Raw genomic sequence first — 24,781 nt, 5'->3', positions numbered from 1 at the left:
AGACTTGTGAGTGGTGTGCACCTCTGCACGCCTTGCCAGAAATGCTACTCCAGTCAGAGACTGGAGTAGCATTTCTGGCATACAAGGTGCTAGTACTTTTGATGAGTCAGACAGGCAGACGGCCATACACCATCTTCGCCCATTCAGCAGAGCTGATTCAGTCTAGTGTGAAAACGCCAAAAGACGTGGCAGAAACACTAGTGATAAAACACGCAGGGAAATGTTTACTTTACTCGCTTTTTTTTCTGTTTTTGTGTTTCTTTCACTGCCCAGGAGCTGTGGTATGATCAGACCATGTTCCTGTACGGTCAGACACGGCCATTACACAGTACACAGCAGGGGCACATTTGTAAGATTATCTCAGCACAGGAACATTTTTTTTAACACATCCAGTTGTGGAAATTATTATTATTCCAAGATCTATTAATTAAAATGTACTTTCATGTTTCAATAACTTTCTGTTTTCAAGAACCTAGATTCTTATTAGTCAGTGGACACATTTTATATTGTCCGTTTTCATAAATGCAGCTCTATGCCACAAACAGTTCATAGGAAAACTACGATATTCTTGAGAATTGCATTCAGGCTTTTATTAGTTCAACGTTAGTCCCGAATCCAGCAGTCTTTGATCTGTGTTGTGTGTAGAGGGCAGATTTCAGGGGAGACGAAGAATTTACATATTTGAGTACAACATGCCCAATCCTTAGTTCCCAAGGGAAATAAGCTGCTGCCTGAGGAGTCTGAGTATGCCACAGTCTCCTATAGGGTATATGGGCACTCCTGGGGCAGCCAAGGTGTATTACCACCATTAAGCATTTTGTAACAGCAGGAAAATAGCTACTAGTGATAAATGAGTATACTCGTTACTGTAGATTTCCCGAGTAAGGTCGGGTGTTCTGCGAGTATCTTGTAGATTATGTTTGTGTCCCCGCAGCTGCATGATTTGTGGCTGTTAGGCAATCCCTGCATGTGTTCAGGTTGTCTGTTTGTTAGGGAAATCCCACATGTATTCAGCCTGTCTAACGGCTGCAAATCATGGCGCTGCGGTGACGAAAACTAAATCTCTGAGCATGCCAAAATACTCTGAGACCACCCGAGCATGCTCGGGAAATCTCGAGTAACGAGTACACTCGCTGATCACTAATAGCTACTAATGAAGGATATGATTAAAATAAGGCAGTATGTCTTCTGAGCAGTGGTTCTACAGTCGTACAATGCACATTTCTAAGTCATTAATTCCTATCATAACGTACTGCATGGTCATTCATACAGATTGATCCTGGCAACCAAATATTTCCTTTAATTAGTGAAAATTGCCAAGTCTAAGACTAATTATGAGATTCCTGATGGAACTTTTCTTTGCCAGTTTAGGTATGTAGTTTCAAAATAACCAGAAGAATTGTGCCTGATATCCATTGTGATGATATTGTCTTCTTCTATGAGTATAATGAATATTCGGTAATAAATGTAAACCTTTCCTTTGTTCTTGTGGTAGATAAGCCACTGAGCCACCAGTAATAGGGGTCTAGCAGGGACAGACTTAAAATCTGGCCCTTGTTCTTTTTGGTCCAAATGTAAACCAGCCTTAACTCTTCTATTCTTCTCCACAACTGTGCGCAAGCTCCCTAATGTACGATCAGGCATTGGTCCTCTGGGTTATCATTTTCTGTCGTTCTGCTCTCTTGGCAATACTTTTGTGTCACCTAATAATCCAGAGGATTTGGTAATTCTCCATTTGCCAGGTAGGAGAACGCCCCATTCGTCCATCCCGCATGGCCTGCTATCAGTGACCATGTGTCTGTAGTACTGGCCGCCAATAGATTTGGGAATTTATAGCTGAACGCTGCTTTTAATGGTGGCATGATGTGAAAGGGAAAGCAGAGTTTCCTTTTTTTATGTAGATATAAATATCATTTGTAGTCTGAGACAGAGCAAAAAAACACTTTAACCCCTTAAAGATCAGGGATTTTTTTTGTTTTTGCACTTTTGTTTATTACTCCCCGTTTTCTAAGTCCCGTAAAAAATTTTTATTTTTGCTTAGTTCTCCTTCAACATCGCCATATTAGGGCTTTTTTTTTTAAATCCAGTCACCTTTCACAACAGCAGCATCGAAGGATATTTCCCCGCCCTAATGGGGGACAGGAAACAGAGGTCAAATACCCCTCCCCTTCCTGCAACCACCAGTGTTTTTCCTGTCCCCTATGGGGCATGAAAAGGTTCTAGATGGTGCTGCCGTGGCTGGCAATCGGGAACACCTTAAGGATTTTCCTACCATATGCCGGGCAGCTGAGGTCGGGGGCTCCACTCTCCTCCTCTAAGGGCTGCTCCCATCTCCATGGCTCACATGTGACTCGGGACTTTCCCACCCCTCCTGCGCCTCCTCGGTGGGGTAAAGCAGAGCAGTGATGTGCGGCTGGGGTTCTCCTGCAACTCCCTGGTGTCCTCCTCCTCCGTGCAGCTGATTCCAGGAGTTTGCGCACACTGGAAGTGACGTCGTCCCGAACTTCCGGTTTGCTTCCTTGTGCATTCCATGCTGGAACGCACATGTGGCTGACAGGTGTCAGCATGCTCTGGGACTGTGGACATATTTGGGGCATTCTTTTCTGGGGTCCCCCTTGTGGACCAGGAGGAGGAGGAGCACAGAATCACGCTGGGACCTCAGTTTTCTTTAAATCCTGGTCGAGGGAGCCTCCAGGTAGGACACACTGTCTGTCTCTCTGTTACTAGGTGACAGACGACTGACCATATGGACGGCGACAAACCTTCCCTGTCTGAATCTGCAGAGCCTAGCTCCACCCTCCTACTGTAAGTAGTGGTGTAGATCCCTTGCTGTCCCGGTTCGCATGGTTTTATGGGTGGCTTAGTATACCTCTTCTCTCTCTCTTGTTAGGGAGACAAGGTCCCTGCCCCAAAGAAGTATAAGGTGCCCAGCCGCAAGTGCGGGGTGTATGTTTCCAGGCTTCCCTCTTCATATAAAAAGAAGCTCTGTCAGCCTTTCACGGATGATGTAGTGCACGTCGAACAGCTCTCTCTTCTGGACAGCATCAAAACCCTCATCAAGCAGGAGGTTCAGACCTCTATGGAAGCCTTTTCCCGGGCCCCAGTACCACAACCCCCTACTCCTAAGAAGAGGAAGTTGGCACCCGTGGAATCTGACTCTGACTCGGGCGAAGGCCGTACCTCAGGTTCAGAAGATATTTGGGAGAATGAAATGAGGGTTCCACTTCCACCCTCAAGTCCGAGTATGGTGAGAGGTACCATGGGGGTTGAGGAAGAAGTAGTGAGATACTCTGTACAAGATGAGATGTTCGGAGGGCTGAAACCTAAAGATCAGAATGGGTTTTCCATCCATAAGAATATTAGAAACCTTGTCCTTCATGAGTGGGGCTTCCCTGAGAAAGGGCTTAGAGTCCCTTCAGAGCTGAGGAATTGCATCCCTTTACAGTAGATGGAGATTGTTCTCTATGGGAAATCCCGAAAGTGGTTGTGCTGGTGTCCAGGGTAGCCAAAAAGACAGCCCTTCTCTTCGAAGATGCATCCCAATTCAAGGATCCCATGGATCGGAAAATCGAGAGCTTTCTTTGAAAATCCTGGGACACCTCCACCAATTTGCTCAAAACAAACATTGCCTCGACGTGTGTCGCAAGATCACTATTCTACTGGCTTCGTACGTTGGAGGATCACCTTACTCAGGGGACTTCTAGGGAGGAGATACTTGACTCCCTCCCCCTCCTTCAGAAAGCAACGGGGTTCCTTGCTTTTTTTTTTCCAGGGATCGTGGCCCCCAGACATCAGTTCCAGTTCCTCAAAGTTGAGGGAACTGAAAGCAGTGGAGGAGGCGTTGAAAGCTTCATCAGCCCTAATCCAAGGTCACCATGTGTGGGTTTATTCCGACAACATGACCACAGTGGCCTACCTCCGTCACCAAGGAGGTACGAGATACGCCACTTTAAAATCCATCACTGCAAGGATTTTTCCTGGGCAGAAAATCTTTTGTCCATCAGAGCGGTACATCTAAAGGGATCAGACAATGTCCAGGTGGACTTTCTCAGCAGGAAGGATGTCCATCTGGGAGAATGCTGCCTGGACCAAGCTGTCTTTTTGTCCCTAACCTCAAGGTGGGGGAGTCCCGAAGTAGACCTGTTCGCCTATGGTCAGAACGCAAAGGTGGGGACATTCTTTTCCCCTCAGTCCTGTGAATGGAGCACGAGGTGTAGACTCCTCCTCCCATCCTTGGAGGTTCTGCCTGGCATCTGCCTTCCCACCGATCCTAATGCTAACAGGGACCCTGCAGAAGATACGCTAGGTCGAGCCACTGTGATCCTGATTTCTCCCATGTGGCCAGGAAGATGCTGGTAGAGCGCTCTGATGAACAAAGCGCAGGAAGTTCCTCTGCCTCAACCCCAGAAGATCGCCCTCCTTCAACAGGGTCCCCTACTATATCCGGACCTGAGCAGATTGAACCTTGCGGCCTGGCTACTGAAGCCAAAATCTTAAAAGCTAAAGGGCTCTCGGATGGAGTAATGCAAGTCCTAAAGAAGAGTAAGAAGCCAGTGACCAACACCATCTATGGCAAAGTTTGGAAGAGATTTTCATCCTGGTGCCTCCCGGATATTCCTGACCCTCTCCATCCCAACATCGCACAAATTTTAGACTTTCTCCAAAAGGGGCTGGAGCTAGGGCTTTCACCTAGTACACTTAAAGTGCAGGTTTCAGCTCAGTTCTGAGGTGTTTTTTTTTTTATCAAGATTTAGCTGGACCGCGCTGGGTGAAACGTTTTATGACCTCTGCAGCTAGGATCCGTCCTAGGCTTCGTAGTCAGGTTTCCCCCTGGGATTTGAATACAGTCCTAAATAGTCTAACCCAAGATCCATTTGAACCCCTATGATGCATGGGTTTAAAGATCCTGACCCTAAAAACCATTTTCCTATTAGCAATTACTACCGCCAGATGCAAAGGGGAGTTACAGGCCTTATGAGTTGAGAAGCCCTACTTAACTATCACTAGAGACAGCATTATCCTTCGATTAGATCCCTCCTTTATGCCTAAAGTAGTGTCGGACTTCCATAGAGGTCAGGATATTGTGTTACCCTCATTCTGCCCAAATCCGTCTAATGCGAAGGATGAAATTTTTCACACCCTTGTTGTTCGCAGGGTGGTTCTGTATTACCTCCAACAGACCTATTTATTTCGTCCTGAGAATTGAATAAAGGCGACAATGCGGCTAAAAATATGATTGCTAATTGGATTAAGCAAGCTATGTGTCTGGCATATTCATTGCAGAATCTTTCTCCTCCTGCATCTCTGAAGGCCCATTCTACTCGTGCAGAGTCAACATTGTGTGCAGAGAGAGGGAACGCATCTTCTCAGCAGATATGCAGAGCCACCACCTGGTCGTCCGTCCATACGTTCACCAGACACTATAGACTGATTTTCAATGGGGATTTAACTTTTGGCAGACGAGTTCTGCAGGCTGTTGTCCCTCCCTAAGAAATTAGTTGTTGGTATTATCCGATGCTGCTGTTGTGGAAGATGACTGGAGAAAATAGAATTAGACTTGCCGGTAATTCGGTTTCTAGGAACCTTCCACGACAGCACTAATTTCCCTCCCTATCTGATTTTCTTATTGGATGATTCCTGCATTTTGGTGGTAACTATTCATACTACTGTGTTCAGAAAAAACACTGGTGGTTGCAGGAAGGGGAGGGGTATTTAACCTCTTTGTGTTTCCTGTCCCCCATTAGGGCGGAGAGACATCCTCCGATGCTGCTGTCATGGAGGGTTCCTAGAAACCGAATTACCGGTAAGTCTAGTTCTTTTTTTCGGGGAAAATTGAATCCTTGAATGAGACCACTTGTTTTAACGTTCATCTTACTGGAAGTTGAAAAATTCCAAGTCTGTGAAACTGAAAAAAATGCAATTCCTCCATGCTTTTTTGTTTTTATTGCATTCATTCCGACTCCCATAAAATGTTTATTTTTCCACTGAATGATCTGCGTGAAAGCTTGTTTTTGGAATGGTGAGCGGATTGCTTATTTAATACCAATTTGGAGTGTACCGTATTTTTCGGACTATAGGACGCACCGGACTATAAGGCGCACCCAGGTTTTAGAGGTGGAAAATAGGGAAAAAAATATTTGAAGCAAAAAAAAGTGGTAAAATATTTAATAACATAAATAACATACTATTATATGTGGTGTTATTATATATAATAGTATGTTATTATGTTGGAAGCTGCGGGACCAGTGTGGTGTCTGTGAAGTACGATATGAAGACGCTGGAGGGTGAGTATAAGGGCTCATTTCAACATGCGAGGCACACGTCCGTATCTCGCATGTGGAAACCAAGCTCTGGCGCCGGCACTTTGGAGCGGAGCTGTGCAGCTCCATGTGTTCCTATGCGGCCGCACGCTCCGCTCTGGAGTGCCGGCTCCACAGCTTGGTTTCCACATGCGAGATACGGACGTGTGCCTCGCATGTGGAAATGAGCCCTAAGAATGGGTGCACAGGGCTTATAGTGAAAGCACCACTCCAGCACTGCAAAATAACACTGGAGTGCTGCTTTAAAATCCCATGGGAGAACTATAACTCCCAGCATGTCCTGCAGATCCTATGACATGCTGGGAGTTATAGTTCACCAAAGGAGTGGCAGAGTGCTTTATTGTGTTTTGTAAAGACTGACCTCTTAATTGTGGCAGCCAGCCACACTGTGGTGAGGTAAAAGCTGGAGCATCCCATGGCTGCACACACAGAGCCCTCCCTGTTGTTGGTGCCTTTCCACAGCGCAGGACGTTAGAGGAAGCTGCAGATTCTAGGTGGGAGTCTGAAGGACCTATGATGATGTCAGAAGAGGGAGGGCTCTGAGCTGTCATGTGATGCTCCAGCCCGCCCACTCCTGACATCACACCACAGACAGCTCAGCGTCCAGCACAGGCAGGTAGGCAGCGATCTCCTGGCCCCTGCTGCTGCCTCCTCCTCCCCCGGACACACAGATTCTCCCCAGAATCAGTGCTGGGGAAACTGTGTGTCGCTGCTTAAGTGCAGTATTCATTTGCTGCTCCCGGCTCACCGCTCAGCTGATCGGTGGGCGGGGAGCAGCTAATAAATATTCACTGCACTTAATCAGCGGGGCCATGTGGTTTCCCAGCACTGATTCCGGGCAGCGGGGACAATCCTGAAGTGGGATAACAGTGCGATCCCACTCGCTGCTGCCCCCCTCCCCACATGCTATATCCGTACTATAAGACGCACCCACACTTTCCTCCCAAATTTGGAGGAAAAAAAGTGCGTCTTATAGTCCGAAAAATACGGTATATGTTTTGATCTATTTTTATTGCATTTTTAGGTAGGTGAGGTGACACAAATACGCAATCCGGACATTATGTTTTTGTGCGTACTCCATTTAAAACACCTGTCAGAAATTGACAACCGCAAATAAATGGTTAACAGCAGCAGCAGGGGCTTAATTCCTGAGACCTCTTCACACATGGAAGCCCCAAGTGTACATGAGGGTTAAAGACATTAACTCACAAATTGAAGAAAACTAAAATGACCTCTAAAACAATGACTATAATTATTTTAAATGGGTTGTCCACTACCTGTGGTATAAGTCATCAAAATAATGTTGGTGGCGGCCTGACACCTAACACCTCTACTGATCAGCTAATATGGAGACTGAGGTATCATATTGAGTAAAATGAACCGTTTATGAACACAGGCAACGTTTCAGCTCCAGCGGGCTTTTCTCAAGCATAAAACTGTCTTCTTGTTTCGGCTTTTACCGGAATAGCTCTTTGCCCCTGATTTTTTTTTTCCACTGTTTTTCTGCACAATCATGCAATCTTGCAGGAAAAAAAAGAGTTTCTCTGTAAAATAAATAAGTAAGCGACTCTCTGCACTCAACTTTTGCAGTAAAGTGAGCAAAAGTTTTTTAATGGCAATCCTAAATAATATAATGTTTCGGTCCCAATCCAGACCTTCATCAGAACCCATTGCCGCAGTGCAGAGTATCATATGCAAATGGAGCAGCGCTGTGGAAGTGCGTCCTAGGTCGATGTGATGAAGCACTTTATCAAGCAATCCGACTCTGCCCCTTCTTGTGATAAGCAGCTCACTGCCAATAGACAGTGTACATACAGAGTCCAGTGTGGGCGGGGGCAGCTTTCTCAGCTCTGCTAAATTTAAATCTAAGAACTTTGTGTCCCCAAGTGCTGCACCCAGTAATCTAAGTGATACCTCTCTGGATTCAGTGTCTCCTTTCCTACATCATGCTGCTTTCAGATGAGGTAGCAATAACGATTCCCTTTAATACCTAATTTGCAGCATGTGTAGATAGATACATACTCACATTGATATTGTTTTCTTAATACCAGGTCTGCAGCAATTTTAACTAGTAAGAAAGGACTTCAGGTATACTATATGTATGGTGAACCTTGTCTGAACCTGACTTCCATACAGTATTTACCGAGTAAAGTCTTTATAGAGTCATGTGCTTGTTTATAATCGGAGTTGATTGATCCATCCCTAGCAGCCAAGAGCTACTTGATGAACGCTGCAGCACTCATTAATATTCCCTCTGCATCCAGATTCCATTACTGTTACTGGTCTCAGACGTCTGGACAAGTTTAGGTAGCAGAAGATTTAAGGATAATTGGTTGCTTAGCTCCAGACTGGATTAAAAGTTATAAATATCGTTGGACCTCCGGCAAGTGTCATTAAGGTGCGACACACTGATCTTACAAATTGGCGTGTTTACTGAACCGGTTTAGTTCACAAGATTTTTCATTGTTAGGGTTGTGTTTTCTTTATAGATGTTATAATTTGTTAACTTGTTGCTCGGCTGTCTCTTGCTCGCGCTTTGGTATAAAGCAATGAATTATTAATTGTGCTCTAAGACAATAGACAATAAAAGTTTAATTGTCAATTTCAAGTTAACTAAAGCCATAATTTGTAGTGTTTTTCTTTACCAAAATGGTAGGACCGCCACCAGTTCATTGTTAGATATAAGCCCAGTCCATTAACTGGATTATATCGGGCCAGAAACCAGCCCCGGTACATTGGAAAGTTAAAACTGAGAACACGGATGTGTGGATCAAGATAATAGAGCAGTCCAAGGTTAAATTATATATTTAATCGCCTTAAGCGCACACTAGACAATACACTATATAGACAATGGTTATACATATAGAATGGTCAGATATACAAATACAGGTGATAGTACAAAAGTATAAGGGTACGTTCACACAGGACTTTTTTGCTGCTTTTTTTGCTGCTTTTTTTTATGCTAATTTAGGTGCGTTTTTTTGGTGCGTTTTTGGTGCGTTTTTTGGGTACGTTCACACAGGACTTTTTTGCTGCAGATTTTTGCTGCTTTTTTTATGCCAATTTTCAGCTGCTAGGACACCTCGCAATGGCTCTTCACACCTTACTACCAGGAACTCCCTCACAATAGATCACAATCAGGACACCTCACAATGGCTCTTCACACCTCACAATGGCTGACAATGGCTCTTCACACCTCACTACCAGGAACTCTCTCACAATAGATCACAATCAGGACACCTCACAATGGCTCTTCACACCTCACAATGGCTCACAATGGCTCTTCACACCTCACTACCAGGAACTCCCTCACAATAGATCACAAACAGTACACCTCACAATGGCTCTTCACACCTCACAATGGCTCACAATGGCTCTTCACACCTCACTAACCACACCCCTAAGGCTACGTTCACATTTGCGGTCAGCGCCGCAGCGTCGGGCGCCGCAGCGGCGCCGCATGCGTCATGCGCCCCTATACTTAACATGGGGGCGCATGGACATGCGTTGTGCTGCGTTTTGCGCCGCATGGCCGCAAGCGTTGGACGCAAGAAACGCTTCAAGTTGCATTTTTTTTTGCGTCCAACTTGCGGGCAAAAACGACGCATGCGGCGCAAAACGCAGCGTTTTAGCGTGCGTTTTGCCGCGTTTTTGTTTGCGTTGTGCGCTGCGGCGCCGACGCTGCGGCGCACAACGCAAATGTGAACGTAGCCTAAGCTCTTGGCTGTGAGATCCCTTCCTGCTGGCCATGATTTTCTGCACAAAAAACGCAGCAAATAATGCTACATGCGTTTTTTCAGCGTTTTTGCAGCATTTTTTTCATCACCCATTCAAGTCAATGGGTGAAAAAACGCTGCAAAAACGCTGCAAAAACGCTGAAAGAAGTGACATGCCCTATGTCCAAAAAAAGCAGCAAAGCAGAAAAAACTGATCAAACAAAAAACCAACGTGTGTGCATGAGATTTCTGAAATCTCATAGGCTTTACTGGTACTGTAAAAAGCAGCTGAAAATTAGCATAAAAAAAAGCAGCAAAAAAAAGCAGCAAAAAAGTCCTGTGTGAACGTACCCTAAGCCGGTGATACAAAAGTCAGTTACTGGCTTGATGTTCAGCCGTTGGATCCTGGCAACCGTTTGGGAGGTGTGGGGGCCAGCTACTTCCGGTTTCTTCCAACACGCTGCATGGCGTGACCTCCATTGGTAGAGAACGAAGGCCCACTTGCTCTGGCAGCCGAAATTTCAAAACCTATGATGGATCATGACTTCTCTATGAAAGGTCATAGGGCAGCGGTTTTGGTGCCATCGGATCTGGCCAGGCCCCGTTACACTTGGAGCCCAAACACGGCTTCGCTACCTGGCTTCTAGCTGTTCTACGAATATTCCTAGCACTGGGTACTAGAATGGATTGAGACCCCGCCAGACGTTCGGCCCATTCCCAAGATCTCAAAAATGTAACCGGTATACAGCTAGCAAGTATGATAAATCCATAACTCTTTATGAAATTACGGCTTCTGTTCGGATGGAGATATTTTCATCTGTTAATTAGCTTCACACTCTCAATAGGGATCCATCCTGCCAGGAATAGCTTGGTCACATCTATCTGATGGAGGCATGAATTTAGCTCGGCCACCTACTGAGAATGGTTTCCTGTCTCAACTTCACACTTTGTAAGAGGACTATAATCTTGAACCGGACATGATAGTCTATTGGCAAGAAATTATAGCCCCATTATTCTTCATAGATATGCCAGCCTAAAGCATTTATCATCTATCCATTGCTGTCCGCTGTTATCAGTGCCTTGGACTTTATACTCCTAAGACTCCTCCTAACATGACTGTAAATGTGTCAAAAAGGACATCACACATGCAGATTCTTTACTGTAAGAGCAGTGAGACTGTGGAACGGTCTGCAAAGTAATGTTCTAATGGTTGATTCACAACTAAAATTGAAGAACGGTCTGCAGGCCTTTCTTGGTCAATTTAATATTACATGTTATGGGCATTAGATTCTGTGATCCAGGAAGCTAGTTTGATTGCCGTACGGAGCTGGGAAGGAATTTTCCCCCTAAAATGAAGCTAATAATCTTTGCCCCATGGGGTTTTTGCCTTCCTCTAGATCATTTTCATTTAGGGCCATATCAGCGTTGCGGTTACCCTGAAAGGGCCAATTGAAATTGTAAGGGCTCATGCAGATGTCAATGCAACGGAGTAAGAACATGGACTGCAATGCATGGGCTGGCCATGGGCTATTAAAAAGCCGTCACTGGTTAGTAGGGCGAAGAACGCTGTCCCTGGACAGTGAGTCTAGGAGAGCTGTTCCTAGGTAGTAGGTCTAAGAGAGCTGTCCCAGACCTCAGAATCCAAGTTGGCTGCTGCCTATGCCAAGTACTGGCTGCATCTGCTCAGATTGATAGATGGAACCACAATAACTTTTGGGCTGACTACATTGACCCTCTGGGCTGGCTGACTACATTGACCCTGTGGGCTGGCTGACTACATTGACCCTGTGGGCTGGCTGACTACATTGACCCTCTGGGCTGGCTGACTACATTGACCCTCTGGGCTGGCTGACTACATTGACCCTCTGGGCTGGCTGACTACATTGACCCTCTGGGCTGGCTGACTACATTGACCCTCTGGGCTGGCTGACTACATTGACCCTCTGGGCTGGCTGACTACATTGACCCTCTGGGCTGGCTGACTACATTGACCCTCTGGGCTGGCTGACTACATTGACCCTCTGGGCTGGCTGACTACATTGACCCTCTGGGCTGGCTGACTACATTGACCCTCTGGGCTGGCTGACTGCAATCACTGAGTTCACCATCTGTGCAGGCTGACTGCGATCACTGCTCACTCTGACAAAGATGGTACCTGTTTCTTGTGCTGACACCAGCCCCTCTTTTTACTGCTCTTTGCATCTGCTCAGATTCAAAGATTGCATCAGCTCCGAGTGCCATCTTTGTCCCCTCTGTCAAGTACTGGCTGTGTCAACATAGCACACAGCCATTACTTAGTAGAGGGGATGGCGACTGCACAGGGAGTGGCTGCCATTTAATATTTTGAGCTCTAGGGCACACTTCAACACTTCTCCGACAGGCTCACCTTTTTCCCCATATGGAGAGCTGGTTGGAGCAGTGTTGAAGTGAGTCCTGACCTTGCAGACCTCATAGTATGACATGGCGGGCCCGATTTGGCCCTTGGCCTTGAGTTTGACACCTATGCTCTAGATCAATGTTCCCCAACTCTGGTCCTCAAGAGCCACTAACAGGTCATGTTTTCAGGATTTCCATAGTATTGCCCAGGTGATCATTGCATTACCTGTATGGCAGGAATTCCATCACCTGTGCAATACTAAGGAAATCCTGAAAACATGACCTGTTGGTGGTTCTTGAGGACTGGCGTTGGGGAGCACTGCTCTAGATCAACATTTTAGGCTATAGGTTGAATTTGACAGACTTAAAGGGGAATTGCCATCTCGAAGATCTTATCTCAATATATAGTAGGTGTGAAAATAATTACCGTACACACTCGTGTATAAGCCGAGTTTTCAGAACTTTTTTTTGTGCTGAAAACGCCCACGTCCCCCCCCCCCTCCCCCGCTGCTTATGCACGAGTCAATTGTCTCAGAAAGACGGTGGGGGAGAAGAAGCAGCGGGTCACAGAGGCAGGAGCCAATGGCTGTGGCTAAAGCCTGTGCCGCTGCTGAAGAGAAATGAATATTCACTGCTCTGGCAGTGAATATTCATTTCTCTGTAAAAACGCACAGTGACAGCCTCCGGCTTCCAGCACACATCCTACATACCCTCCCTGCGTGCCTTCGCCTGCATCTCATTTGTTCTGGCGCCAGCAGCTCTTCCGGCCGACCGATCGCGTGGTCCCGCTCATTAAGGTAATGAATATTCATGCCTCTCCACTCCCATAGGTGTGGAGTGAATATTCATTACCTTAATTTGCTGGGACACTTGATTGCTCGGCCAGAAGAGATGCAGTGAGGGCGCGCAGGCAAGGTAAGTGTGTGTGTTTTTGTTTTTTTATAGGAGCCTTGCATTCAAGGATAGGGGAAAAGGAGCCATGCATACAAGGACGGAATGAGGGAGCCATGCATACAGGGACAGCGACGGGGGAGCCATGCATACAAGGACAGGGACCGGGGAGCTATGCATGCAAGGATGGGATGAGGGAGCCATGCATACCAAGATAGGGATGAGGGGACAAGGCATACTCGGCTTATATTCGAGTCAATAAGTTTACCCAGTTTTTCGTGGCAAAATTAGGTGCCTCGGCTTATACTCGGGTCAGCTTATACTCGAGTATATACGGTATTAGCAAATACTTCCAATTATAAATGTAGTATAGTTCTTCTCATTGGCTATGTCTCTTACCTCATGTGCAGGGCATTGAAGTAACTTAGGGAACCATGGTTATGACCACTCATATAGTGAGTTAGTTAGCAATTAGTGGTTCAGCTCGTTCTGGCTGCCTTTTGGCCTCGCTCCAACACTTTTATCTACATCCATTGCTGTTCACTTCAGCGAGGACTCTACAAACCCCACTTTCCCCATGGATCACAGATTTTTGACCATTACTGATTCTTGTGGAGGGGAATTCTTAAGATTGTGGTTTTGTTTGGTGCCTGTCAGTGGGTCTCTGAGATTTAATAGCAGGAATACTTCTGCAGTCAGTGACTTTCTTTCTGTATTGGAACCATGATGGAACCACAATGGGCGGTATTGTAAAGTGTTCTCTATTAGGCGTGATTGGGAACTGCCATTAGACATTTCTAGCGCTGAGTCATAGCTTTCATTATAATCAAGCTACGTTCACCTATAATTTGTAGGTTTTTTATATTTCTTTATATTATTTTTTCACAATCCACACTATAAAGGAACATGATGGACAATAAAGAGAAAATTGTCAAAACAAAAAGCATGTTAATGAATTAGAAACACGCGTCGTTGTTGCCCTTTGCTTAAATTGGTTTGCACTTAACTGCATTACAAAAGAGTGAAAGAGACTTTTATATTCAGACTTCTGATAAAGAAGCTATAAAAACTAATTTTATCAGTTTGTTTCAATAAGTCTAATGGTCGTAGATGGCAATGGGCACTTAAAAATTTTTTGGAGTATCCTTCTGCCCAGGGTAGTACAGATTTTTTTTCCTTATCTTTTCAGAAATAAGATTCAAAATTAGTAGAAATTACAATAATTTATTGATAGTGCTCTGGGTCAAGAACCAGTAGAATACATTTCAATGGGTTTTCTTGTAATGATAGTATTTCTGAAAATAAAGCTGTCCCAGTATTCAGATTATTTTAACCCCTTACTGCCATTGGACGGGATAGTACATCCAATAGCAGTACCCCTGCTTTGATGTGGGCTCCGGCGGTGAGCCTGCATCAAAGGTGGGACATGTCAGCTGTTTTGAACAGCTGACATGTGCCCACAATAGGTGCGGGCAGAATCGCGATCCACCCGCACCTATTAACTAGTTAAATGCTGCTGTCAAAGTCTGACAGCGGCATTTAACGGGCGCTTATTGCCATTGGGCCGGAAATACGTGCACCGCTGACCCCTGTCACGTGATTGGGGGTCATCGGTGCGTCAGCATGACAACCAGAGGTCTCCTTGAGACCTCTTTGGTTGTTGATGCCGGATTGCTATGAGCGCCACACTGTGGTCGGTGCTCTTAGCAATGCAGTAATTCTGCTACATAGAAGCGATCTGAGCATCGTCTCTATGCAATCAAGTCGTGGCAGCTTCTAGCCTCCCATGGAGACTATTGAAGCATGCCAAAACGTAAAGAAAAATAGTTTTAAAACTATAATATATACAAATTTAAATCACCCCCCATTCAAAATAAAACAATAAAAAAAATCAAACCTACACATATTTGGTATCGCCGGGTTCAGAATCACCCAATCTGTCAATAAAAAAAAAAAAAGGAGTAACCTGATAGCTATCGTTATTTTTTTTGGTCGCCGCGACAATGCATTAAAATTCAATAACGAGCGGTCAAAAGAACATATCTGCACAAAAAGGGTATCATTAAAAACATCTGCTCGGCGCGCAAAAAATAAGCCCTCACCCAAGCAGAGATCACGAAAAATGGAGACGCTACGGGTATCGGAAAATGGCGCTTTTCTTTTTTTTGGCAAAGTTTGGAATTTGTTTTTACCACTTAGATAAACAGAGCCTAGACATGTTTGGTGTCTATGAACTCGTAATGACCTGGAGAATCATAATGGCAGGTTAGTTTTAGCATTTAGTGAACCTAGCAAAAAAGCTAAACAAAAAACAAGTGTGGGACTGCACTTTTGTTTTGCAATTTCAGCGCACTTGGAATTTTTTTCCGGCTCTCGAATACACTACATGGTAAAACCAATGATGTCATTCAAAAGTACAACTCGTCCCGCTAAAAATAAGCCCTCACACACATGGCCATATTGACAGAAAAACAAAAATGCAAAACAAAAAAAAAAAGCTCCGGTCATGAAGGGGTTAATTTAAGGGGTGTTCGACAGCCACACAAAACATAAAAGAAAGATCTGATTATCCCTGTATTACTTTTATTTTTTTAACTCCCCTTCAGCCCTCTGCAGCCATCCTTGTCTCAAGATAACATATCCCAAGAGGCAGACCTGTATGTTTAGCAGCTCACACACTTCCCACTCTTTCCCTGCTTTAAAGCACCATTCTGAGACTCATACACAGTCTCAAGATGGGTATATCACTACCCAGTTTCTCTTTTCCAGTATACCTTTTTCTTCACCTAGTTTGTGCTATCCCAACACTATCCAGCAGTCAGTGTGCTGTTGGGGAGCAGAGAGTTATTTAATGCATTCATGTATTAGAATGTCATTTTGCAGTTTGGAACCCAAGCTCCATTCTGTTTGGATAAAGTCACAAGCTGAAAAGATTACTTGTTCTGTGTGGAGCCTGTAGTATTGTAGAATGATCTATCATCATCTTCCTGTGCACATTCTGTGTTTCTCTAAACTTGTGGAGGATTACTGGCCGCATCCCCATGACATCACTGCTTCAAAGCACAGACAGGAAATCTCTGTACTCTGTGCTTTGAATAGACAGTAGAAGGAAGTAAGGAGCTGGAGGTCATATCACCATGTGTGACCGCTTAGGAACAGAGTAGAATATTAACAGCAGGTAAATTATGACGTTTCTTCATTTCTGCTAGTATTTTCAGTGCATTAATAATTGGTGTGCCTGGAAATCCCGTTTAAGCTCCTGTTAATGGATTACAGCTGTCATTGCCAAGTGGAAGTAGCGCTTGTTCTCTGATACATTTCCCTGGCAGCCGTCATGGCTATAATACTTAGTGGCTCTCCTTTGGCTCACAGATATGCCCTAGAGCTGAACCCCCTTCTATATTAAAGAAGGAATAATGAACCTAAAAATAAAAGGTGGTTGATGCAGCTATAGAATACAATGGTTCATGATTCCAAGTGTATTCCATCTCTGCACACCCAGCCTGACTGACAACTGCAGCTTGTTCTGAGCGGTGTGAGATCTCCGCAGCAGGAGGGTCACTGTGGAGCTGTAAATCAGGCTAATGAGTTATAACTCTTCAAAATTATGCAGCCATTGCAACATGGATTATAAGCACAGCAGTGTCATCTGATCTATGAGCTATATAATTTTTGAAGTTTGCATTGTGAAATCTGGTGACAGATTCACTTTATGATTTATTTGTGTTTTTTAAATTTCGATTACTCTATGTAAAATAAGAAGCTGAATTCGCGAGTAAGTGGTTTGGTTACAGTAGGTCATATCATAGAAACCAGAGACAGAATAGACTGCAAAGGGCCCACGAGCATGAAAAGTCCACCCTCCTCTCGCAGGAAAAACTTGTTAGAATATATTGCTCATTTCTGGATAAGGAGGCACTTCTTCTACAGCAGAGTCTTGTTTCCGAAAGCCATCTTTAAACTATAGTAAGCAGCCATTATACTCCTTGGCATTTTTAGACTCCCTTTCCGAGAATTAAATGCCCACTGTATCCTTTATTTTTTACTTATTGATTTGTTTTCTTACAGCTGTACTTACTGACTGGGATAATATGAGCTATGCTGTTATCATGCCTTTTTGCACCACTGTTTAATTTCTGGGTACACAATGCCAATTGTTATGTATATGAATAAACCTGCTACAATATTGGCAATAGTCTCCTTTCTCTCCCTACTTTACAGCTCGTTTGATGAGTATAGTTCTGAGCTGAAGTCTGGAAGATTGGAATGGAGCCCAGTCCACAAATCCGAGAAGTTCTGGAGAGAGAACGCTCCGCGACTGAATGAGAAGAACTATGAGCTCCTGAAGTAAGAAAATAACTTCTTCTCAACAGTTTATAGATTGTGAGATATATATGTACCACATATTATATATAGTCATGTATGTGTATATCTGTAGATGACAGGCTAAGGGCAAGCTTTGTCAGTGCCGATATTGACCTACAAGGCTCACAACCTGGTCTAGCGGCTTACGCAACACAGGCGCTGATTTGCGCCTGTGGCGGTTTTAATTGCAGCAAGTTCCTACCTACCCATAAATTCAGTCTTTAGCCTAAGAGAGGTATTCACACTAGATACATAGGTTCCCAGGAAACCGGAGATCGCCTTGTTGTTGGCTACTGGGCACGCATGAATTGGCCAAATTATTTGCTAAGTATCTCCATTATTTTTTTTTATTATCTAGAGCAGTAATGCTATTCATATTTCATATTTACATGCTTTACTACTACAGAGTGCAACCTTATTTGTTTGTTATATAAACAGATGGCTACTCCTAGTTCTCACCTGTACACACCAGCTTTCTGATTTGGAAGTGCCAGTCAGTTTTTTGTTATTTATAATATACACCATGTTCCAAGTTGTTATGCAAATGATATTTTTCTCGGATTTTCCTAAATGTTCGGTGCAAATGACAGTCAGTCTAATAAGCGTCATCACCCGTTAGATTATACATCGAATTTTATTGAAGAAACCTCCCAATGATAACAGTATAATCTCCAAAATGAAGAACTCAAAATGCACTGTTCCAAATTATTAGGCACAGTAGAATTCCTAAACATTTGATATGTTTTAAAGAACTGAAAATGCTCATTTGTGGAATTTGCAGCATTAGGAGGTCACAGTCACTGAACAAAAAAGCTATTTAACTCCAAAACATCCTAACAGGCCAAGTTACATGTTAACATAGGACCCTTCTTTGATATCACCTTCACAATTATTGAATCCATTGAACTTGTGAGTTTTTGGAGAGTTTCTGCTTGTATTTCTTCCCTCCCTAAGCTGCAGGTTTGATGTGAACTGCCTCCCACCCTCATAGATCTTTTGCTTGATGATACTCCAAAGGTTCTTTATAGGGTTAAGGTCAGGGGAAGATGGTGGCCACACCATGAGTTTATCTCCTTTTATTCCCATAGCAGCCAATGACTCAGGTATTCTTTGCAGCATGAGATGGTGCATTGTCATGCATGAAGATGATTTTACTCCTCAAGGCACGTTTCTGCTTTTTATACCATGGAAGAATGTTGTCAATCAGAAACTCTATATACTTTGCAGAGGTCATTTTCACACCTTCAGGAACCTTAAAGGGCCCTACCAGCTGTTTCCCCATGATTCCAGCCCAAAACATGACTCCTCCACCTCCTTACTGACGTCCCAGCCTTGTTGGGGCATGGTGGCCATCCATCAACTATCCACTACTCCATCCATCTGGACCATCCAGGGTTGCTCAGCACTCATCATTAAGCAAGACTGTTTGAAAATTTGTCTTCATGTATGTCTGGGCCCACTGCAACCATTTCTGCTTGTGAACACTGTTTAGGGGTGGCTGAATAGTAGGTTTATGAACCAAAGCAAGCCTTTGAAGGATCCTACACCTTGAAGTTCGAGGGACTCCAGAGGCACCAGAAGCTTCAAATATCTGTTTGCTGGTTTGTAATGACTTTTTAGCAGCTGCTCTCTTAATCCCGTGAACTTGCCTGGCAGAAACCTTCCTCATTATGCCTTTATCAGCACAAACATGTCTGTGCTCAGATACAGCCACAAATCTCTTAACAGTACGATGATCTTGCTTAAGTTTTCGGGAAATATCTAATGTTTTCATCCCTTGACCAAGGCATTGCACTATTTGATGCTTTTCGGCAGCAGAGAGATCCTTTTTCTTTCCCATGTTACTTGAAATCTGTGGCCTGCTTAATAGTGTGGAATAGGGTTGAGCGACCTTTAGTTTTTTAGGGTCGAGTCGGGTTTTGTGAAACCCGACTGTCTTAAAAGTCGAGTCGAGTGAAATCGGCCGACCACCGTGAAAAGTCGGGTTTCGGCCGAAACACGAAACCCAATGAAGGAATTAAATTTTTTTTTTTTTTTTTTTTTCTCTCTCTCTCTCACTCACTCACTCACTCACTCACTCACTCACTCACTCACTCACTCACACTCACACACTCTCTCTCTCACACTCTCTCTCTCTCTCTCTCACACTCTCTCTCTCTCTCACACTCTCTCTCTCACTCTCTCTCTCTCTCACACTCTCTCTCTCCCTCCTTCCCTCCCCTCCGTCCCAGCACAGAAAATTTCGTATTGCACATTCCAAATCCCTACTGCGCACAAGCGATAACATGACGATAGGCGTTCACTTCCCTAAGACCTATGTCATCACTCTGCCCACGCTCATTCATTGGCTGAAAAAATGGCGCTAAACTTAAATCCAATTTGCATAATAATTTGGAACACGGTGTATATACAGTTAGATCCAGAAATATTTGGACCGTGACATAAGTTTTGGCATGTTTAGTAAAACATATTCAAGGTAAATGTAAAACAATCAATGTGGGGTTGAAGTGCAGACTCTCCGCTTTAATTTGAGGTTATGCACATCCTAATTGGAGTAAGGTTTTTGTAATTCTGTTCTTCAGTTTAGCAGGTAAAAGGTCTGGAGCTGATTCCAGCTGTGGCATATGTATTTGGTAGCTGTTCTTGTGAACCTACAATATGTGATCAAATGAGCTTTCAATGGAAGATAAACATACTATCTTTAGGCTGGAAAAAAAAGGAATCCATAAAAGAGCAGAAATGTTAGGAGAGGGCAAATCAACAGTTTGGCACATTTTTTTTTTTTTTTTTAAAAAAGCACACTGATGAGCTTGGGAGCTTAAAAAGGCTTGGACGTCCACAGAAGACAACAGAGGTGGATGATCGCAGAATCCTTTCCATGGCGAAGAGAATCCCCTTCACCACATCCATCCAAGTGAAGAGAACTCTGCAGGAAGTAGATGTTTCAGTATCTAAGTCTACCATAAAGAGAAGACTTCATGAGAGCAAGTACAGGAGGTTCACTACAATGTGGAAACCATTAATTGGCTTTAAAAATAAAAAGGCCAGATTAGAACTTGCCAAAAACATCTAAAGAAGCCAGCCAAGTTTTCAAAAAGCATTCTTTGAACAGATGAAGCTAAGATTAACCTGTAGCAGAATGATGGGAAGAAGAAAGTATGGAGAAGGCTTTGAGCTGCTCATGATCCAAAGCACACCACATCTTCTGTACAACATGGTGGAGGCAGTTTGATGGCATGGCTTCCTATGGCAATGGGTCACTAGTGTTTATTGATGATGTGACTGAAGGCAAAAGTATCCAGATGAATTCTCAAGTGTATGAAGCTTGAGAATTGGTTCCAGGAAGAACTGAAACATTGCTATTAGATTTGCACTAATAAAGGCACCTTAGGCCATGTGCACACGTTCAGGATTTTTCGCGTTTTTTTCGCTATAAAAACGTGATAAAAACGCGAAAAAAACGGTAACATATGCCTCCCATTATTTACAGTGTATTCCGTATTTTTTGTGCAAATGTTGCGATTTTTTCCGCGAAAAAATCGCATCGCGGAAAAAAAAGCAACATGTTCATTAAAAATGCGGAATTGCGGGGATTCCGCACACCTAGGAGTCCATTGATCTGCTTACTTCCCGCACGGGGCTGTGCACACCATGCGGGAAGTAAGCAGATTATGTGCGGTTGGTACCCAGGGTGGAAGAGAGGAGACTCTCCTCCACGGGCTGGGCACCATATAATTGGTCAAAAATAAAAGAATTAAAATAAAAAATAGTCCTATACTCACCTTCGATGTCTTCCCGCCTCACCGCTGCATGCTGCCGCTTCGGTTCCTATAGCTGCTGTGCGGTGAAGGACCTGTGATGACGTCACTGTCTTGTGATTGGTCGTGAGCGGTCACGTGACCGCTCACATGACCGCGACGTCATGGAAGGTCCTGCGCGCACAGCAGCTATAGGAAGAGGAACGGACGCCGCTGAGGAGATGTCTGGGTGAGTATAAGCATTTTTTTTATTTTTTTTATTATTTTTAAACATTCTATCTTTTACTATAGATGCTGCATAAGCTGCATCTATAGTAAAAAGTTGGTCACACTTGTCAAACAGTATGCTTGACAAGTGTGACCAACCTGTCAGTCAGTTTTCCAAGCGATGCTACAGATCGCTTGGAAAACTTTAGCATTCTGCAAGCTAATTACGCTTGCAGAATGCTAAAAAAAAACGCAAAAAAAACGCAAAAAAAAAATGCGGATTTCTTGCAGAAAATTTCCGGTTTTCAGGAAATTTCTGCAAGAAATCCTGAACGTGTGCACATGGCCTTAATGTTTTTCACTTATTGGTGAAGTGCTGACGCTTTTTGGATATCTTTTGTAGACCTGGTTTAAGTCTAGGTCTGACTCGGATTTTGCACCCTCAGACTTGTGTTGGGGATGCTTCTACTTTTAGGGTACCGTCACACATTGAAATTTCCATCGCTACGACGGTACGATTCGTGACGTTCTAGCGATATCGTTACGATATCGCTGTGTCTGACACGCTACTGCGATCAGACACCCTGCTGAGAATCGTACGTCGTAGCAGATCGTTTGGAACTTTCTTTCGTCGCTTGATCACCCGCTGACATCGCTGGATCGTTGTGTGTGACAGCGATCCAGCGATGTCTTCGCTTGTAACCAGGGTAAACATCGGGTAACTAAGCGCAGGGCCGCGCTTAGTAACCCGATGTTTACCCTGGTTACCAGCGTAAACGTAAAAAAACAAACCGTACATACTCACCCGTCGGTGTCCTTCAGGTCCCTTGCCGTCTGCTTCCTGCTCTGAGTGCCGGCCGGAAAGTGAGAGCAGAGCGCAGCGGTGCTGCGCTCTGCTCTCACTGTACGGCTGCACTCAGAGCAGGAAGCAGACGGCAAGGGACCTGAAGGACACCGACGGGTGAGTATGTACGGTTTGTTTTTTTACGTTTACGCTGGTAACCAGGGTAAACATCGGGTTACTAAGCGCGGCCCTGCGCTTAGTTACCCGATGTTTACCCTGGTTACCCGGGGACTTCGGCATCGCTCCAGCGCCGTGATTGCAACGTGTGACCGCAGTCTACGACGCTGGAGCGATGATCATACGACGCTGCGACGTCACGAATCGTGCCGTCGCAGCGATGAAAATTTCAATGTGTGACGGTACCCTAAGATAGATATAATCAGATAGGCTGGTTGTTATCTTGACCTACAAGGCTCAGCATGGCATTGTCATAGCCAACCCTAGCAGTGGGGGCTCCTTTACTGTGTTTTCATGGTGCAGAGACTGTACTTTTAAGATTACTACTGCTGTAAATTAAGTATATTTTATATTATACACCTTTATTTTTTTATGTTATTTAATTTTAAATGCATTGACATTGGTGGTAATCTTTAGTTATTAACTTTGTGCGGGTACATTACAGTCTGTTCTACCTTGATGTGCAGGAGGCTTGTAGTCTCAGTGAAATACGTACACTTCTAGGAAGATTCCCGTATCTACTGGCCACTCTTGATGGTCAGTAGATGGCTAGCAGTTTATATATTGGCAATGGTCAAGCTGCCGATGACAGGGAAATAACATAAACTTTTCTTTATTTGTGCCTGGTAGCATATATAATCGGTGTCATCCTTGTAGAAAAAGAAAAATGTTTTTTTGTCCTAACATAGTCAGTAGTAGTATTTATTTCAACAATTAAAGTGAAAATTTCTGATGTGTACAGAAGGTGATGTGTTTACTGTATTGCATGTTGGCGGATTGCTGCAGGCAAGACAAAGACAGAAAATGCGAGTTTCTTGTTTGTGCAGCTATTTTCTTTCCGAAGTATTAAATTGACTGGGATCCGTTTAGAGCAGAGTTGAGGTATTTGTAAAGTTTCCTTTGATTTATTCTATTTCCCATAGGCCTTTAACAAATGTAATATATCCTGTGCCTCAGTATAATGGACACATACTAATGCTGATTTGTTGTGTAGCAGAGTCAGCTAGACAGGCTTAACGCTTACCACTGCAGGATTTTGTTAGGTGCACCTGCCTAGCTTTTTACGAAAATCAGGACCTGTTTTCACTAGGTATGTCAGTCTACTGGATAGGGGAGAGTCGAGGGTGCTGCTGGTGAATGACCGATTTAAAAAAAAAAGTGAGCTGTAGCTGGGAGAGATTATGTGCCAAGGTCTCTCTCTGAATGGAGACTGCATTGGTCAGCTAGGAAAGCTGAGCAGTTTGTGTGTTGGAACTGCGGAGAACTATGTGGAAGCTGTGCTCGAAGTTGAACACTTCTGTTTGGTGCTGGAAGCTTCTAGAACTCAAGCTGAAAGGGATACAGAGACTGTTGGGATTGGGCCTCTTCTGTGTATGAAGTTTTTCCCTTCCCCATGACAGCACCGGTACATGAGAGATGGTCCCGCCCCCAAGAACAGGAAACCTGCATAGGAGATAAAAGATGGGGGCGGCACCTCTCTCCTCAGTTTGGTTTCCTGTTCTTGCGGGGAACCTGCAGTGCTGCATGGGGAGAGGTCTCCCTTGCTAAGGCCGGTCTCTGACCGAGGTCCGCGGTGGGAGCGGCGGCGTGCGCGCGTCGCCTCCATACCTGGCTGCATGTGCGTCCTCCCCACTGCGGACTCCCCGGCGTCCGCTCCTGGCCGGAGGCTGGGCTGGGGGAGAAACTGAAAGCGTGTCCATCACGACGCTGGCGCCGAGTGAATGGAGGAACTTCCGGGTGAGAACCGGAAGTGACGCTGTAAGCTGAAGGAGCGGTGTGCTGACACTCCCCGGGGGGGAGGAAGTTCAGGGGCGCACACACCGCTTCCTGGCCGGCCATATTTAAACTACAAGGCGGCAAGCAGGCACCGGTAACGGTCTCCTGCAAGATGGCAGATCCAAAGGAATCAGCGATCCCAGCAGAGAACCCACAGCCTGTCGTGGTACTAAGGGTCCGGTGGGTGAGTGCCTTTGTAAGGCAAAAAACATGTTAGTAACTCTGTGTTTTCTGTATATATATATGCAGGGAAAGAAAGTTACCTCTAAACAAAAGCATAAAGTGTGTGCACTCTGTGATAGAAGCCTTCCCAAAGCATATGAGAAGCGTATGTGCCGCTCATGCATAGAA

General features: G+C 44.5%; 1 protein-coding gene across 2 annotated transcripts in view; it reads left to right on the top strand.

Annotated features, from left to right (window-relative positions):
• The window catches only part of ATP6V1H (ATPase H+ transporting V1 subunit H), a 162,295-nt gene that overhangs the window by 62,193 nt on the left and 75,321 nt on the right, over positions 1-24,781 (top strand). For both annotated transcript variants that reach the window (XM_077270495.1, XM_077270494.1), the window contains exon 12: positions 17,525-17,650. In XM_077270495.1, the coding sequence (XP_077126610.1) occupies positions 17,525-17,650 (126 nt within the window). The remainder of the gene's footprint in view (positions 1-17,524; positions 17,651-24,781) is intronic.

The sequence above is a fragment of the Ranitomeya variabilis genome, chromosome 6 (assembly GCF_051348905.1).
Source record: "Ranitomeya variabilis isolate aRanVar5 chromosome 6, aRanVar5.hap1, whole genome shotgun sequence".
NCBI classification, from domain to species: Eukaryota; Metazoa; Chordata; class Amphibia; order Anura; family Dendrobatidae; genus Ranitomeya; species Ranitomeya variabilis.
The sequence above is the reverse complement of the archived record's forward strand: the minus strand, read 5'-3'. Positions and strand labels throughout refer to the sequence as shown.